Source organism: Acinonyx jubatus, chromosome A1 (assembly GCF_027475565.1).
Source record: "Acinonyx jubatus isolate Ajub_Pintada_27869175 chromosome A1, VMU_Ajub_asm_v1.0, whole genome shotgun sequence".
Lineage (NCBI taxonomy): Eukaryota > Metazoa > Chordata > Mammalia > Carnivora > Felidae > Acinonyx > Acinonyx jubatus.
The window spans coordinates 166904209-166924585 of NC_069380.1; the positions used below are offsets into that span (position 1 = coordinate 166904209).

Consider the following 20377-nt stretch of genomic DNA (forward strand, 5'->3'; position numbering starts at 1 on the left):
GTGGATTTGGTATATGTGCATTGCCAAATAGAATTCTCTTATAGGGAAGTCGCCCCAGGGATGAAAGAGCCAAAAGAAGTAAGCGCTTTTGTATGTGCTCAACATGGCCATTTTAAGTAAAGGCAGATGACTTACAATAGCTTTCATAACTGGCTCTCCATCAGTCAGCCATGCCAGACAAGGACTTTGTTGCTTTTGTCCCGCTATCAGGAAGCAGCGTCATTAGAGGAAATCACCAAAGGTCTCAGTTTCTCCGCAAGTGCAACCCAGTGGAGCATTTCTCCTGTATAAATAGATCAAGCCCCCAGTGGTGATCTTCTCCTGCTGAGAAGAAGGTAACCGGGTTTAGAGTAAATACACCGGAGCTAGCCCTAGACAAACTTTTTAGAAGTTATACTTGCATTGCCACCCCTCCCCAATGCCACAGCACACCTTTACATATTCATCCATGACTTTTCCCACAAGCGCCCACTCACTGTGTGCTTTGCCCAGGCCTGCTCTTTGCCAGTTCCCTGTGCTGATCCATTTTCCCTTTTCCCCTCTTCTCACACACCTGCCCTATCATCCCATACAAAGCCCTTAAGACTTTGTATGTCTTTATACATATTTATGTGTTCAAATAATTTATACCAAAATGTGACTCAGAGGAAATATGTGCCCCCTTGCCCACAGGTAACGAATTTGTATTTTAGCAGTGGCTTTAAGTAAATGAAGACGCACAAATACTGAGGATTCTGTGCCTGGCAGGGAGCAGCAGGGCGATTTTAGGAACAGGGTCCTTTGGCTGTCACCATGTATACTCATAGGGCCTTCGACCAGCCCTTAGCAAAAAAGGCATAAATTATACTCTAACCGTCCCTCCAGCCTGGTCTGTTACTGCATTCACAGAAGCAACGCTTTTGTTTCCAACCTCCCAGAAGTCTGTGACACTGAACAATTTTTCCAAGGAAGAGAAAACACAGTTTAATATATAGGACTAATTTTCAGTTTTGCAGCTGGGGCTTCCTTTGGGAGCCGTACTTGTAGACATAAGTGCCTCAGTAATAACAGGTGGAGAACTCCCCAATTGATGGGTACAAAGTTTGATGGAGAAGGTTATGAAGAGAAGAGAGACCAGTGGAACACTAGGAGTGAAATCAAGGATATGCTTGAAAATGAGAAATGTAGGAAGATTTTTGTATTTATATTTACTTTATTCAAAGGAAAAATAAGGTAGCTTCTGAAGTGGGAATGAGCAGCGGACTTGCGAAAGAGTCTGGCTGCTCATCTCTTTTTTGGCTAATCTCTGATCCCATCACTATCAGCTCAGTAGTGGCTTTGGTATTGGCCAGTAGAAACTGGTCTCCAAGGTGTCAACTCTGTTGCCAAAGACACTCCACCTTGCCCAACCGCAGTGTCCGGGCCCATTCCACAAGACGGTTTACAATTCTGTTTCTTATTGTGTGCAAAATTTTCCAAAGAGAAATACGCATCCTACTCTCCTTCCATTAAAACACTCACATACATTGTTTTAAAGCAGTTGATGACTTAGGCTTTTTCAGAAAATAGGTTTTTCATATGCTTGTTATGCAAACGATTTCTGGGTTTTTTTGTGTTTTTTTTGTTTGTTTGTTTGTTTTTAAGGGAGGGAGTTTGAAGAGTCACTTCTTAAAGGTAACCAATTTGGGCTCTTCTGTTATTTCAAATTCAAAAGTTGTAGCCATTGGGCATGGATTAAGTGGTACATGATTTGATTACATCAAATATCTGCTTCATTTACTATTTCCCCCCCACACTACCATTTTTGGCTTTATGCTATGTTTTAGTCAGATATATAAGAAAACCCTAGGGCCTTAAAGAGGGACTAAATGTTGCTAGTTATTTGTGGCTCAGTACTGGCCAGAACCAGTGGGCATAGTTTCTGTACAAAAGAAAAACAAAACACAAATATTTCTCTAACTCCTTTCCTATGTGAAGGATAAATCCTCACTTTGTGTAATCATAGCTACGAGCAGCAAATGATGTCTAGGGTAACGCATCAAGACAAGAACCCTGGCTCGGCCTCCTGGCTGTTCCTAGTTTACCACAGTATTTGCTCTAAACGACAACATCTCCAGAGAGCAAGATGCCCACTGTTGTGCTTTCCAGATAGCAAAGAAAATTTACTCCTCTTTATTTCCTGCTGGAGTTGGATTTCCTATAACTGCTCTCTGTTCTCATATTATCCTTAATTAGCCTATCTCATATTATGTATGACTTTGTAAGACACCTCTGGTACACACCAGAAGTTTGACTTTGCATCTTCAAGGAAGATTACTCGGCAGACATAAGTAGAACATTTCCATAACCTTTTGGCAGTCAGCAGTTTTTGCTGTTCTGTTCCTCTGCATGTGGTGAGATATAGCTATCTCTGATACCTCCTGTGAACGACAACACCAGCCTATTATGAGATTTCTCATCTCTGAGTTCCTATAGAATTTGCAGTCTGTAACACACAGGCTCATATAAGCTTGTTCTCTAGCAGTTTCATGCATGAAGAGGCAGGGATAACCAGTGTGTTTCCCAGACTCTGACTCAGGGCAATAGCAAGCTTAATAAAGAAAAGTATGGAGAAGAAGGGAGAAAGGTATATGTCTGCCTTACCTTCCAAATTAGATCATCAGTGTCTCAGTCCAGAGATCATATCTGCTTTTCCTATCTTCTTTAAGACTTATTAGAACATTAGGCAAGCATTGAGTGTGCAGTACGTGTTGATTGCCTGAAGGCCTAAGGTTTTAATTCACAGATTATGCCAAAAAGGCAGTATTTCCAGTCACTTGAACTTCACGCAACCCCAAAAAGGTAGAGTTTTCTGTAAATGTTACTGAAATGTTATTTACATTGATTGGAGGTATCTCTAAATTGGTTTTAGATTCATCCCTCACAGAACTGTAATCCTCATTTCAGAGGACAAACCTCTAAGCCAGTGGTATACTGAAGATAGTTATGACAATGGAAGTATATGCAGTTGTAAAGTGTAGGCATTATTCTGAGGAAAGCATGAACACAGAAATTCTGTAAATGACTAAGATGCTGTGGTGAATAAAAGATCATTCTAACCAAGACTAATGGCATTTTACCCCAAGCCTCAGCGGCCCACTAGGATTCAGAGATGTGCACTGATGCCATTGTAATTCTTTCAAAAATGAGCCAACCATACATTTATGGATGTATTTCTTGACCTTCTGTTCCAATGAGCTATCATATCTTTGTGCATTTACTGAACAGTATTAAGATTTAAAATCAATTTAGGTTAAGCCCTTCAACTCTGTACTTTTTAAAATTTATTTTGAGAGAGAGAGAGAGAGAGAGAGTCCCAAGCAGACTCTGCACTGTCAAAGCAGAGGCCGACGTGGGGTTCGAACCCACGAATCGCGAGATCATGACCTGAGCTGAAGTTGGATGTCTAATGGAGTAAGCCACCCAGGCATCCCCAACTCTGTACTTTTTAAAAATTATTTTGATTATTCTAGGACCTTTTATTTACATATTCATTTTAAAAGCAGCTTGTTTAATTTTACAAAGACATCTGCTAGAACAATGGTTCAGAGTGCATTAAATTTACAGATTTGCAGAAAATGGCCATCCTAACCATATTGAGTCTTCTCAATGAGCACAGTATGACTATCTTTCCATTGGTTTATTCACTGTTTTTTCTCCGTCAAGTTTTGTAGTTTTAAGTATAAGGGACTTGGTTGTCTTTTGCTACACTTATTTGTAGATATTTTAGTGGCGTTACTATAAATGGAATTTATTTTCCAATTATTTGCTGCTAGCATACAAGAATTTTGTATATTAACTTTTTATCTTGCAACCTTGCTAAATTCATTTATTCTAATTCTTGGTATGTAAATTCCCTAAGATTTTTTTTTAAATTTGTATTTAAATTCCAGTTAGTTCACATACAGTTTAATGTTAGTCTCAGGCACACAATACAGATTCAACACTTCCATACAGCACAGTGCTCATCACAAGTGCACTCCTTAATCCCCATCACCTATTTCCATCCCACCCACCCCACATACCTCCCCTCTGGTAACCATCAGTTTGTTCTCTGTAGTTAAGAGTCTGTTTCTTGGTTTGCCTCACTCTCTTTTTTTTCCCCCTTTGTTCATCTGTTTTGCTTCTTAAATTCCACATATGAGTGAAATCATATGGTATTTGTCTTTCTCTGACTTAACTTCACTTAGCATAATACTCCTTAGCTCCATCCACATTGTTGCAAATGGCAAGATTTCATTTTTTATAGCTGAGTAATATTCCATTATATAATAATATACATTACGTGTGTGTGTGTGTGTGCATGCGTGTGTGTGTGTGTATGCTCCACATATTCTTTATTCATTCATCAGTCAGTGGACACTTGAATTGTTTCCGTAATTTAACTATTACAGATAATGCTACTTTAAATGTTGGGGTACATGTATCCTTTTGAATTAGTATTTTTTATCCATTTGGGTAAATACCTAATAGTGTAATTACTGGATCTTAGGGTAGTTCTATTTTTAACTTTTTGAGGAACCTCTGTGCTATTTTCCACAGTGGCTGCATCAGTTTGCATCCCCACCAACAGTACAAGAGGGTTCCCCTTTCTCCACATCCTCACCTGCACCTGTTTCATGTATTGTTGATTTTAACCATTCTGACAGGTGTGAGGTGATAGTTCATTGTAGTTTTGATTCATATTTCCCTGATGATGAGTGATACTGAACATCTTTGATGTCTTCTTTGGAGAAATGTCTGTTCATGTTTTCTATTTTTAATTAGATTATTAGTTTTGGGGGTATTGAGTTTTATACATTTTGGATACTAACTCTTCTTTAGATAGGTCATTTGCAAATATCTTCTCCCATTCTGTAGGTTTGCTGATTGTTTCCTTCACTGTGTAGAAGTTTTATTTTGATGAAGTCCCAATCATTTAGTTTTGCTTTTGTTTCCCTTGACTCAGGAGACATATCTACAAAGAAGTTCCTACAGCCAATGTCAAAGACGTTACTGCCTGTGTTTTCCTCTAGCCTGAGATTTTCTATAGAAAAAAAATTATGTTTGTGAATAGTGCCAATAGGGCTAGTTTTACTTCTGTGTGATATTTGTGGCTTTTTTTTTTTTTTGCTTCCATGCCTTATTTCAAAGCCTAGGACCTCAAGAATAGAGGTCCATTTGAATAGAAGTGGTGAAAGCAGGCATTTTTGCCTTGATCTCAAGGAGGAGCAATTTCGTCTTTCACCATTAAGTATGATGTGGTGGTTGAATATTTTGTAGATGCTCTTTGTCAGGTTGAGGAAGCTCTTTAGTCTTTCCAGTTTGCTGAACATTTTATCATTAGCAAATACTGAATGCTGTCAAATGCTTCTTCTGTAACAATTGGAATGATCATGGGGTTTTCTTCCCTATATTCTGTCAATCTAGTGAATTACGTTAATTGTCATATGTTAAACCAACCTTGCCTTATTGGATAAGCCCTGCTTGGTCATGACATGTTATCTTTTTTATATATATTACTGGATTTGATTTGACATTATTTTGTTTCTGGCATCATGAGAGTATTTTTCTGTAATTTCTTTGATAGTATCTTTTCCAGGTTTTGTATTATAGTTCTACTGGTCTCATAAAATCATTTAGAGAATACTCTCTATTTTTTTTGAAAAGGTTTCCATAATTTTGTTATTTCTTCCCTGAATGTACAATAGAACTTACTAATCAACCCAACTGAGTTGGATTTGCTTTCTGGGAATATCTTTGGGTACCAAATTTATATTTGTAAATATAGAACTGTTATTATCTATATCTTATTCTGTCTATAGAATCAGTAGTAATAACCACTTTTTAGTCTAGATACTGATATTTTGAATATTTGATTTTTTGACTATTATAATGTTTGAATATTTTTTTACCGTTCTGTTTAATTTGATCTCTTGATGTTTTAGCTTTATCTCTTTACACCTTTTTTGGAGTTACTCTATAGATTACAACGCATACATCTAACCTTCCACAGACTACTTAGAGCTAATATTGTATCACTTCATGTAAAATGTAGAAAATTTGCAACCGTATGGGTCCTTTTGCTAACATCCAACCTTTATCTGGTAGTTGTCCTATGTGTAACATTTACATACATTGAAAACCTGGTCAGATAATGCTATAATATTCATTTCCAATATTCAGTCACATTTTAAAGAATTTAAAAGGGAAAAAAATCTATATTTGCCCACAAATTTACCATTCCTGTTGTGTTTCCTTCCATCCTGATATTTCAGATTTCTTGCATTTTCCTGTAGCCTGAAACACTGCTTGTAGTGTTTCTGGTAGAGTAGATCTGCTGTTAATGAGTTCTCTCTGCTTTCTTTCATATGACAATGTCTTTATTCTGCCTTCATTTCTGTAGGGTATTTTTACTAGCTATGGAATTCTGGGTTGACAAAGACATCTGCTAGAATTTTGATTGGGTGTACATTAAATCTATAGATCAATTGGGAAGAATTGCCATCTTAAGAAATGAAAGATGTTATTTCACTGCCTTTTGCCCCCATAATTTTTTTTAGAAATATGTGATTATTTGAATCATTTTCTGTAGCAAATGTGTCATATTCTCTATCAGCTTTTAAGAGGGTTTCTTTTCCTTGGATTTTAGCAGCTTGATTAGGGTATGTGTATATGTTTTTGTTTTTGTTTTCCTTTGATTTTTATCCTGTTTGGAGCTCACAGAGATTCTTGAATATGCAAATGTAATTCTTTTAACTAAATAGGGGAATTCTTTAGTCACCATTTCTTTAAACTGATTTTCTGCCTCAGTCTCTTTGTTCCTGTACTACTGGGACTCCAATAACATGTATTTCAGTCTTTTGATACTGTATAGGTCCCTGATTCTCTTTTCATTTTTTCTATTTTCCTCTCTTTGTGTCCTTCAGCTGGGGTATTTTGTACTGGTTTATCTCCAAGTTTACTGACTCTTTCTCTGTTATCACCAGTACCCTTTTGATCCTATGTAGGGATTTTTCATTTCAGATATTTATTTTTAAGTTTCTATATTTCTATAGTTTTTACAGTTTTTCTATTAATTTCAAATGTGTTTTCATTTGTTTTATGGAGTATAGTTATAATAGCTGCTTTATATCTGGTTACTATCATGTTGGCATTTGTTGATTGCTTTTCCCTTTAGAATTGATCACATTTTTCTTCTTTTCTGTATGTTTCGCAATTTTGAATTGTGCCCTAGATACTGTGAATGTTACATTGTGTGGGCTCAAAATCCCTGTTATAATTCTGCAGGAGATTGTTGATTTTTTTTTGTTTTGGCAGGCAATCAACTCAGGGTCAGATTGCAAATTCTGTCTCTTAATGATTCAAATCACAATTACTGCCTCAAAGCCTGTGTTTTGGTTTGCCCTGTGTGAGACATTTACGAATGACTTTGAGACATGGGCAGTGGTTTAAATGAGTTTAGTTCTCTAAATGGGCTCAGGTCTGCCCATCAAATGTGCTGCTTAGGGCTCAGCCTGAGACTTGTGTGGGTTCAAACATGGAACCAGGTAATCCTCTTCTCTTGGTTGTTTGACCTCTATGATTTTCCCTACACTTCCAAGGACCTCTTTTCCTAGTTCCTCAGGGCACAAATATGTGCTTTCTATTACTTTTCAGACACTGATGTTGTCTACCTTGTAATACTGTGTGACTAGAGTCCACATCAGGAGAAAGCTACAAGAGAAATGAAGGGAAGCCTACAAAACAACAAACCAAATGATGGCGTGCTCTAGGGCTTAGTCCCTGAACACCTCTATTTCCTCTCTACACTCCGTCTCTAGGTGAAAGCATTCTCTAATTCCAGTAGGGACCCAGACCCCTTATCTCCTGATGCTTTCCCAACGTCAGTATGCTTCCTTTTTGTATTAGCAGGAGGGAGAAATATAATGAGAATTCGTCCTTTTAAAGACATTTCTTAGATATTTTGGACATCTCTTCTGCTTGCATCTCATTGTCCAGAACTTAGATAATGGCCACATCTCATTGCAGGAGAAGTTGGAAAATACAGGAGTTTTTAGATGGATGACAATAGATTCAGCTAAAATTGGGATTCTTTTACTAAAAAAGAGGAGGAAATGGACAGTAGGAGGCAACTGGCTGGCTCCACCAAACTTTGTGAATCTAGTCCTCAGCCCTCCCACTAACCTTCCCCATTTCAGTACATGTCAGTTCCATCTTTCCAGGTGCTCAGGCCAAAATATCTTGAAGTCATCATGGTTCTTTTTTTCTCCTATTCTACACCCAATCTACTAGCAAATCCTGTTGATTGTACTTTTCAAATGTATCTCAAATCTGACCGACTCCATCTTAGTGCAGGCTATTGTTGCTTCTCCTAGACTTCTGAAATAGTCTCTTTTCTGGTTCTGCCAGTCCATTCTCCCCACAATAGGATATAGTCCTTCAAAATGTAAGTCAGATCACATCATTCCTATGTACAGAACTCTCTGGTTACCTCCTAGCTTATTGTGAATAAAATCCAAGGAACTTAACTATGAAAAAGCTAAACATCATCTGGTCCTGGCTAACCCCCTGATTAAATTTACTAGTGTCTCCCTGTAACTCATTCCACACCAGCTATACTGACTTCCTTAATGTTCCTTGAATATACCAAGCATGTACCAATTTCAAGGTCTTTGTATCTATCGCATCTTGAATGCTTTTCTAGATATCCCCATGGCTTCCTTCTTAACTTCTTTCACGTCTTTGATCAAATATCACATTATCAGAGACTTTTCTAACAGCCTGTCTAAAATAGGATTCCCTCTGGGGCACCTGGGTGGCTCATTCGGTTGAGCATCCAACTTCAGCTCAGGTCATGATATCGCGGTTCATGAGTTCAGGCCCCGCATTGGGCTCTGTGCTGACAGCTCAGAGCCTGGAGCCTGCTTCCGATTCTGTGTCTCCCTCTCTCTCTGCCCCTCCCCCACATGCGCTCTGTCTCTCTCTGCCTCTCAAAAATAAAGAAAACTAATTTAAAAAATTAAAATAGGATTCACTCTAGTAAATCTCTCCCTTTATAAAACTTTTTTTCTTAATACTCAGCACCATTTGACATATTATCTGATTTTCTTTGTGTGTATATGTACATATTTGGACATACATATACCTTCTCTACATATATACATATATAAAAATGTATAAACATTTAGGTACATATAGGGATTTGATTATTGAAGGGCTTCTCACTAGAATTAGAGACTTCATCTGTTATGCTCACTGCTGTCTTCTTTAGCAGTTAAGGGTGGTCAAGACAGACTTCTATGAGAAGAGGGCAGTTGAGCTAAGAATGAATGAAGAGGAGTCAGCTATGCTACAACCTAGAAGGAAAACATTCCACACGAAGGGAACAGCTATCTGCAAGGCCCTGTGGTGGAAATAAGCTTGTCATGTTTCAGGGACTTGTCCTGCATTTAAGGACAAAAAGAAGCCCAGTATGGGTAGAATTTAGAAATTATGTAGAATGGAACAAGATGCGGTGGAAGAGACAGAGCCAGATCATGCAGAGTTTTGGCTGTCCCCAATGCAGTCAGAAGAGAAAGAGTCCCCAGCCTGTCTTGGCACCTCAGCCATTCTCTACATTTTGGGAAGCTCTAAGGCTACAACAACCAAAGGCGATCTAATGACATACAGCTATTTAAATTTAATTCACTGAAAGTAAATTTAAAAATTCAGTTTCTCGATCACACAAGTTTCATTCCAAGCGTTCAATAGTCACACATGGCTAATGACTACCTATCGGGCAGCACAGCACAGATAGAGAATATTTCATCATCACAGAAAGTTATGTAAAACAGTCCAATGAGAAATAATGCCAAGTTTGCTTAGCCTCTCCTGTGATTTTTCTCTTAACCCTAGAATCCGTGTTTTTCTATTTAATGGAAATATATGCAGTGCCTAGCAAATTAGCATGGGGCCTGTTCCCTATGCAAATATTCTCACTGGTGATTTTTTCCTATGGCAGAAAAGATGAGAAGGACTGGTAAATCACAAGCATTCTTAACCTCATTATAAATACATTGCAAATGTAAAAAATGCAAAGTGTGGAAGTCATAAATGTGAAAGCAGCTTTCAATTTGTTTTAATAGGTATTTTCCATGTCTTATTGTAACCTAGGGATCTTGCTGCAAGAAACTGCCTGGTAGGTGAAAATAACGTTCTGAAAATCAGTGACTTTGGAATGTCTCGTCAAGAGGATGGTGGAGTGTATTCATCTTCTGGCTTAAAGCAGATTCCCATTAAATGGACAGCACCAGAAGCTCTTAATTATGGTAAGAATAGACTGTTTTTCTTTTTGGTGGTAAAAATGTATTCCATCAGCACAAAACATTCACAAGCAAAGTTGGAGGAGTAAAGCAGAGCCCAAGTTAGAATGATTTGAAAATCAACACAACAATATTTAAGTGTTCATATTTTGTACTTACACATGGGCAGAAACCTAATTCATTGACCTTATTGATCAAATTTCTATATGTAAGATTGCTAGATTTAAGCTTTTTTTTTTTTAACATTTATTCATTTTTTGAGAGACAGAGAGCACAAGTACGGGAGGGGCAGAAAGAGGGGGAAACACAGAATCCGAAGCAGGCTCTAGGCTCCCAGCTGTGAGCATGGAGCCCGATGAGGGGCTTGAACTCATGAGATATGAGATCATGACCTGAGCCAAAGTCAGATGCTTAACCAACTGAGCCACCCAGGCGCCCCTCAGATTGCTAGATTTAAAAGATGGATGTACTTATAAGCACTTTTAAATATGACTATATATCTGAGGGTTTTTTAATCCAAGAAAAAATGATTTTTATGTTCACTGTATAATTTAACTGTTAAAGTGTTGTTGTGGCTCTGGACCACTGCTTTCAGATGTCTTGTAATTGGTCCAATAACCTCATCTAATAATAGGTTTTAAAATTTGTTAAGTCTATAGTTTCTCACTGTGAAAACTGCCTTGGTTTCTTTGCATTTTAGTCTCTGGAACTTGTATAAATGTTGGAGGGAGAGAGAGGAGTTACATTTTAAAACAGCAGGGATTTTTTTGTATGTCATTATAATGGAAAAAATTCATGTTGTGTTAACTGTGGTTGGGATAAACTGGGCTGTAACAAGATGGGTAACAGTTCAGAATTAAAAGGAGAGAGATTGTGCTTTAAGTGAAATTATAAATTACATTTTCATTAAGGGAAGCAGCATGTGAGCCATGGGTTGGTGAATGGGTATGTTTTGAATTGAAATATCATAAAATGACTCTTTATTGTTTTAAAATGAAAATTTACTTCATCATGAAAAATGAGGCATTTATAAATGCCTTAATTTAATGCCTAAGTTAAAAACAAAGCTTTTAAGTGAGCTAAAATTTTATATTATATAAAATTAACCATTTTAAAGTGAATAATTTAGTGGTATTTATTACTGTTTAGAATGTTACACAACCACTACTTCCTTCTAATTCCAACATTTTCATCACTCTAAAGTAATACCCTTTGCCTATTTACTCCCCATTCCTCCTTTCCCTGCAGCCACTGGCTACCACATGTCTACTTTTTTATTGCTATGGATTTACCCATACTGCATATTTCGTGTAAATGGAATCATACTATACGTGACCTTTTGTGTGTGGCTTCTTTTACTTTCATGTTTTTGAGGTACATCGATGTTGTAGCATGTGTAATTAACTTCTTTCTTTTTTATGGCTGAATAATATTCCATTGTATATATTGATAATTTGTTTTCCATTCATCTGTTGATTCATATTTGAGCACTTTTCACCTTTGGCTACTGTGAATAGTGCTGCTATGAACATTTGTGTATGAGGATTTGAGTACCTGCTATTAGTTGTTCTGGATATACACTAAGAGTCATACGGTAACTCTAGGATTGGTTTGGATGTTAGATGGGGCTGCTTCAGACACTAGGATCTGTTTTGTGTTTTGGATACTCATGATACTACGCAGTATATGTTGTATGTGGTTGTCATTATGAGCAATTGACTAAGTTGTTCTAGTTCCCAATAATGGACTAGAAACTTAACTTCAAAACTTAATACTAGGATGCTAATCCTCACTCTAATTTGTCTTCCCAAGTGCTAGCAAGATAAATTTTTATATGATCACAGACTAATTCCACCATTCCACAGAATATAGAGAAAATGGCAGCCCTGCTATTTTCCACAGTGATATTACTCTAAGATCATATTCCTATGAATAACAATCACGGGATAAAAGATTTTAACTTGTTACTTATGCAGAGGTTTTCTTTAAAGGACAAAACATGGTTAACCCCTTTTCATCGATTCTTACAGCATCCCTACAAAGGGGCTGGAACTGGACTTGGGAGACCCTGAAATTTAGCTCTCTAAAATTTGTTTTAACCCTGTTGGCCAGATCTTCTTCACTGCCTTTGAAAGTCTTCTTCCTGTTAAGCAATTAGGCCAAGTAAAATTCTGCCTTTCAATCAAAATGTATTTTAGTTGAATTTCAAGGTGACTGAAGTATTTACAATCGAAATTCTATTTTCAAATAGCTCTTAGAACCTGACCTACAGCATTGGAAATAATAAAAGAGGTGTGAAGATCTTTGGTTGGCAATGAGGGAGATTTTTTTGGCAGTCTTTAATATCAACTTAATACAATGCAGAACAATTTACATGACAATGGAGGAGAGATTTTTAACAGTAGATGAGAAAGAAGTCTGGAATACTTATTACCCAACCCAGTAAGGGAGTCCTTCAGAGTTTAACAAGAGGGAAAAATATAAGAATCTATTGAAAAACTTCTTATGTTTCTTTCGTGTTTTATGCAAATACTGGTTTATGATTGGTAGTAAAAACTTGCCTCCTTTCCAAGGGTCTTATTTCCCACTGATTATTTTTCTTCACTCTTGCCTCAGAGTAGCTGAAATACTGCACAAGTCTTTCATGACGTGTGGGAGCAAGGTTGATGGTAAAATCTTTCAGTCTAAGGAACCTCTCAGAAATTTTGCTTTACAGCCATAGAGTTAAACGTACTTTCACCATTATTTTGTCATTAGTGTTGCTGTCATTTAATTTTTTTAAAAAATGACAAATATCCTTGTTTTTTCTAAATCGAGCAATAGTAAAGGGCTTACAGTGACACGGATGCCCCTCTCCCACCCATCTCTAGCCACACAACACATAATTGCATATATTTATCCCCCCACCCTTATTAAACACAGAGTGGTAGCATATTCAGTAGCCTTTTCAGCACATGTTGCTACCATCCTCAATATAGCTGTTACCAAAAGTACTTTGAAAAGGGCAAATAGTGTATGCCTCTTCAACTAAGAAATAATCAAAAAAAGAATATTGCAAAAGACACTTTTTCATTTGTCACTGAAGAATGTGGGGCTGCTGCATCCTCTAATTGAATTAGCATGACATAAATAAGTACTCTGAAATGAGAGGGAGGCAAGGTTTACAGTGAAAAGAGTCCTGAATCAACCACGACACAACTACGTCGTTAGTTGCACGACCTTAGCAAGTCATCTACCTCTCTGCACCTATGATTTCTAATTTGCAAGATGAGAAGATAGTAAGGGTATTTGTGAGGTTCAAATGAGATGGAAAAGTAGCAAAATCCTGTACAATTGCAAGTTATTCTTAGCCCATTAAAATTACCCAACGAGGTTCTGGTTCAAGATGACAATGCAGGAAGATCCCCAGGTCATACCGCCTCTCACAGATAAACCAAGTCTACAGCTACATATGGAACAATTTTCTCAAAAAAAAAAAAAAAGAAAAAAACAACAAACAAAAAACCTAGAAACTACGCAACTGCCATATATTGGACAAACAAGGGGGAAAAAATGGATCACAGCAGGTAAGACAGGCTGAGACACAATCTCACCATAAACCTCATCCCCAGCACAGAGAACCATAAACAGGAGGGAACTAAAATCTTAAAGCTTCTCCCTGAGGAGTGAATTATTTAAGCCCCCACACATCAGACTCGCCAGCATTTAAGACCTGCACCTGAGAGATGAGCTTGCAAAAACATCTACCTTTGAAAACCAAAGAGGCTACAGGGAAAGTATAAACAATTCTTAAAAGGGCCCCATGCTTGGAATCACCTGCTTAGGGCCCAGAGCAGAAGCAGCCAATGGACAGGTCATGTGAAAGACGCTCATCTGCTAGCCTTAAAGCATCAGCCTGAGGGGTTATCTTATTTAACACACATCTAGGGGTCGGCTGGGGATACTTTCTAGGAATGGAGGCCGGCAAGCGCCATCTTCACATTCTCCCTCTGCCGCACCCTCAGGGCACCAGTATCTCTCAGAGGGGAGCTTTTACACATGTCCAGTACCCTGGTTTATGCAGCTGTTGCACAGGAAACACCCCAGGATCATCAGGGTCTGGAGGTCAGGGGGCTTGCATTCCTATGCCCCATGTGACTGTAACAATTGGAGACCATTCTTGGCAGACTACCACCCTGGTGGCCTGACAGACAGCAACATGCCCACAGTCTTTACTTGCTTTTCCCACAAGCTTTGGCCTGAGAACAGGCTTCATGTATGTCACCTGATTACAGGCCTGTGGAGGTTCTGTCGAGAAACAAAGTCCAGCGCACACCATCTCTTCACTCTCCCTCTACCTTGCTTGCTGGAATCTCCCAGAAAGGATCTTATACCCTTGTCTGGTGCTCAGGTTTTAGCGTATGATGCCTAAGAACATCTTTATATCACCTGGATTCTGGTGGTCAGCACGACTTAGTTTCACAGATCCCACAGGACCGTAACCAATGGAGAAAAAGTTCTTAAACAGCTAGTACCTGTAGAGCACAGTAAGAGGCAACAGGCCCAAGAGCTCTTTGTTTCTGTGTGAGAGCTACAGCCAGAGGGGCAGGCTTCTAACTGAACATACATCCAAGACCTGACTATAATTCTTTCCAGAGACCTTATAGGGCAAGCACAATCCTCACACTCTGCCACTGTTGTGTTCCAGAGCACCAATATCTCTCAGAAGAAAGCTCTTACACACACCTGGTGCCTCAGTTTTGGGAGCTGCCATCCAGAGAATGCCCCTTGATCTGGCTCTGGTGACCAAGGGGGACTTGCATTCCTGAGTCCCACAGGACTGTATTAAGAGAGAAAGTTCTTGGCAAGCCATCATTCCTCAAGGGAGCGCCCCAACAGCTGACTATGTAAGAAGGCAGGAGCTTCAGACTGAGAGACAGCCTTCAGGTTTGGCACAATCTAGAGGCTCAGGTAACATAGGCTGTGGACCATCTTTGCACTCTCCCTCTGCCTCGCTCCACCGCACTGGTATCTCCCAGAAGGGAGCATATGCACTGATCTGGAGCCCCAATTTTTGCAACTGCTGCCCAGGAGATAACTTCAGATCACCTGGATCTGGTGGCCAGTGGGACTTACATGTGTAGTCCCATTGGACTGTGGGACCTTAGCCAGTAGCTTCGGCTGTGGCTGCAAATCAAACTCAGTGTTGGTGCTGAGATTCTTTTGGACCCTGATAGGTCTAGGAACACCCTCAACTACTGTGAGCTATTAAAAACAAAATAGATCACAAAGATTTGAAGACAACAAAGAGCTAGGGCAAGGTTGACTGATGGCATTCAGGTATCACATGAGGCCACTTCCTCAAGACTGGGAGAGGTGGCTGTTTCATCGAGTGCATAAAACCCAACACAGAGAGTCAAGCAAAATGAAGAAACATTGAAATATGTTCCAAATGAAAGAACAAAAGAAACCCTCAGGAAAAAAAAAATTTAGCCAAACAGAGATAAATGATTTGCCTGATAAAGACTTCAAAGTAATGATCACAAAGATGCTTACCAAACTCAGGAGAAGAACAGATGAACATAGTGAGAAACTTCAATGAAGAGAGAAAAAATCTAACAAAGTACCAAACAGAAGTCACAAAGCTAAAAACTGCAATCATTGAGCTAAAAAAAAAAAAAAAACAACACTGGAGGGGGTTTCCAGCAGACTAGATGAAAAGATCAGTTAACTTGAAGATAGAGCAGTGGAACTCACCCAGTAAGAGCAGCAAAAACAATTTTAGAAAGTGAAGATAACTCAAGGTACTTATAGGACACCATCAAGCAGACTAGCGTTTGCATTATAGAATCCCCAGAGGAAGAAGAGGGAGTGTAAGGGATAGAAAACTTATTTGAAGAAACATTGATTAAAAACTTCCCTAATTTAGGGATGCCTGGTGGTGCAGTTGGTTAAACAACTGACTTTGGCTCAGGTCATACATGATCTCACGGTTTGTGGGTTCTAGCCCCACATCAGGCTCTGTGGTGACAGCTCAGAACCTGGAGCCTGCTTAGGATTCTGTGTCTCCCTCTCTCTCTGTCCTTCCCCTGCCCATGCTCCGTCTGTCTCTCAAAAATAACATTAAAAAAAAAAAACACTTCCCTAATTTAGAGAAGAAAACAGATATCCAAGATCTAGGACACACACTGAGTTCCAAATAGAGTAAACCCAAAGAGACCCATGACAAGACACACTATAATTTAAATGTCAAAGGTTAAAGAGAAGGAAAGAATCTTAAAATCAGCAAGAGAAAAGCAAATTGTTACATACAAGGTAGCCCCTATAAGATTATCAGCAAATTTTCTAGCAGAAACTTTGCAGGCCAGAAGAGAGTAGTACAATATATTCGGAGTGCTGAAACTAAAACCTTGCCAACCAAGAATGCTGTACCTGGCAAAGTTACCATTCAGAATTGAAGGAGACACAAAGAGTTCTCCAGACAGGCAAAAGCTAAGGAGTTCATCACCACTAAACCAGCCTCTTAACCAAGTTAAAATAACTTCTCTAAACTGAAAAGAGAGGGTGCTTATTAGTAACAAAAAACACATAAAAATACAAATCTCACTGATAAAGGTAAATATATAGTAAAGGTAATAGATTCATCATTTACAAAGCCAGCTTTGTTAAAAGACAAAAGTAGCAAAAATAACAATAACCACAAAATAAAAAGATGTCAACCGTGACATCAAAAACAAAATGTTGTAGGGGAGAGTATTTTTTGGAGCTTTAAAATCCATTCTACCTTGGTATCAACTTAAAATAGACTGTTATAAATATAGGTTGTTTTATATAACCCTCATGGTAACCACAAAGCAAAAATCTTTTTTTTTAGAAAAGAAAAAAATCTTTTCTTTTTAGAAAAGAAATTCAAGCATACCACTAAAGAAAGTCATCAAACCACAAAGGAAAACAACAGAAAAATAAAGGAACAGAAGAGTTACAAATAGTCAGAAAGCAATTAACACACTGACAATAAGTACATATGTATCAACAATTACCTTGAGTGTAAATAGACTAAATTCTCCAACCAAAGGACTGAATGCCTACAAAGAAAAACAGAAACAAGGCTTATCTGTATGCTGCCTACAAGAAACTCACTGCAGATATAAGGACATACACAGACTCAAAGCGAAGGACAGGAAAAGATATTTCATGCAAATGGAAATCAAAAGAAAGCTAAGGTAGTTATGTTTATATCACACCAAATAGACTTTTAAGACTGTAATCAAGGACAAAGAAGGGTATCACATAATGATAAAGCAGCCAATGCAACAAGAGTATATAACATTTGTAAATATTTATATAGCCAATATAGCTCACCTAAACACATAAGGCAAATATTAACACAATAAAGGGAGAAATAGACAGGAATAATATAGATGACTTCAATACACCACTTACATCAATGGAGAGATCATCCAGACTGAAAAATCAATAAGGAAATATGGGCTTTAAATGACACACTGGACCAGATGGACTACATAGACATATATAGAACATTTCATCCAAAAGCAACAGAATACACATCATTCTCAAGTGCACATGGAACATTTTTCAGGACAGATCATATAGTAGGCTACAAAACAAGTCTTAATAAATTTTCAAAGATAGAAATCACATCGAGCATCTTTTCTGACCACGGTGGTATGAAATTTCACAATTTCTGGGACATTAAACAACATGCTACTGAAAAACCAATGGGTTAGAGAAGAACTCAAAAAGAGCAATCAAAAAACACCTTGAGACCAATCAAAACAGAAATACAGCATACCAAAACTTATGAGATGCTGTAAAAGCAATTCTAAGAGGGAAGTTCTTGGGAAAAAGAAAAAAATCTCTTAACATTATACATCAAGTAACTAGAAAAAGAATAAACAAAACCCAAGCTTAGTAGCAGGAAGGAAATAGCAAAGATCAGAGCAGAAATAAATGAAATAGATACAAAAAAGAAAATAAAAAAGAACAGTGAAACTAAGAGCTTGTTCTCTGAAAAAAAATAAACAAAATTGAGAAACTTCAGCTCTACTGACCAAGAAAAAAGCAGACTCAAAACCAGAAATGAAAGAGAAGTTACAGCTGATATCACAGAAGTGCCAAGGATCATAAAAGACTACTATGAACAACAATATGCCAACAACACATGGAAAAATAAATAAATTGCTAAAAATATACAATACACCAAGACTGAATTATGAAGAAATAGAAAATGTGAACAAACCAATTACTGATTCAGTTTTCTTACTAGTAAAGAAAAACCAACAAACAAAAGTCCAGGGCCACATGATTTCACTGATGGATTCTACCATTTAGAAGGATTGGTATTAATTCTTTAAAACTCCTCCAGGGGTGCCTGGATGGCTCAGTCAGTAAAGTATGCAACTCTTAATCTCAGGGTCATGAGTTCAAGCCCCACAATGGGTGTGAAGCCTACTTAAAATAAAAAAGTAATAATAAAATAAAATAATAAAACTTCCAAAAAATAGAAGAGGAATAAATGCTTCCAAAGTCATTTTACAAAGCATTATTCTGATATCAAAACCAGACAAAGACACCACAATAAAAGAACATTACAGGCCAATATCCCATTTGAACATAGCTGAAAAATTCCTCAACAAAAGTTTGGCAAACCAAATTCAAGAATACACTAAGAGGTTATATACCATATTCAAGTGGGATTTATTCCAGGGATGCAAGAATGTTTTAACATCCACAAGTCAATCAATGGGATATGCCCTATTAACAAAATGAAGGGTAAAAATTATCTCAATAGATGCAGAAAAAGCATTTGACAAAATTCAACATCCATTTATGATAAAATCTCAACAAATTTTGGGTATAGAAAGAACATATCTGAACATAATATAGGCCCTATATGACACAAACCTACAGCTAACATCATATTCAACAATGAAAAGGTGAAAGCTTTTCTAATATCAGAAGCAAGACAAGGATTCCCACTCTTACCACTTTTTTCAACATAATAGTGTAAGTCATAGCTAGAGCAATTAGATAAGAATAAAATAAGGAGAGCCTGGGTGGCTCATTCAGTTAAGCATCTAACTCTTGGTTTTGGCTCAGATCATGGTCTCATGGTTTTTAAGTTTGAGCCCCATGTTGGGCCCTGTGCTGATGGTGCAGAGCCTGCTTGGGAATCTCTCTCTCTAGTTCTCTTCTCCTCCCCCACTTACTCTCTCTCTTTTTCTCTCAAAATAAATGTAAAAAAATAAAAATTAAAAGCATCCCAAGTGGAAAAGAAGTAAAATTATCACTATTTGCAGATGACATTATTATATACAGAAACCCTACACACTCTACCAATAACTATAAGAACTAATTAATGAATTCAGTAAAGTTGCAGGATACAATATACAAAAATATCTTGCATTTCTATACATAAAAATGAACTATTAGAGAAATTAAGAAAACAATCTCATTTACAGTTGCATCAAAAGGACTAAAATATGAATAAATTTAACATAGGAAGTGAAAAACTTGTATACAAATGCCGTAAGATATTAATGACAAAAATTCAAGACTATGCAAATAAATGCAGATATTCCATGCTCCTGGATTATGAGAATTAATGTTGTTAAATGTCTCTACTACCCAAAACAATCTACAGATTTAATGCATTTTTGACAGAAATAGAACCCACAATTCTAAAACTTGTCTGGAACTACACAAGACCATGAATAGCCAAGACAATCTTGAGAAAGAACAAAGTTTTGGAGATAGTGCACTCCCTGATGTCAAACTGTACTAAAGCTGTAGTAATCAAAATAGTATGATACTGGCATTAAAAACTGATACATAAACCAATGAAGCAGAGGGCCCAGAAATAAACCCATGCGTATATGGTTAATCAGTTTAAAACAGAGAAGCCAAAAGTATACAATAGGAAAGGGACAGTCTTTTCAAAAAATGGTGCTGGGGAAACTGCACAGTCACATGCAAAAGAATGAAATGGGACCACTGTCTTATACCATACACAAAAATTAACTTAAAATGAATTCAAGACCTGAACATAAGATGCAAAACCACAGAATTCCTAGGAC

General features: G+C 37.5%; 1 protein-coding gene across 5 annotated transcripts in view; it reads left to right on the plus strand.

Moving 5' to 3' along the window:
• FER (FER tyrosine kinase) overlaps positions 1-20377 on the plus strand; it is a 433226-nt gene that overhangs the window by 392832 nt on the left and 20017 nt on the right. For all 5 annotated transcript variants that reach the window (XM_027036479.2, XM_027036470.2, XM_053225532.1 and 2 more), the window contains one exon: positions 10153-10307. In XM_027036479.2, the coding sequence (XP_026892280.2) occupies positions 10153-10307 (155 nt within the window). The remainder of the gene's footprint in view (positions 1-10152; positions 10308-20377) is intronic.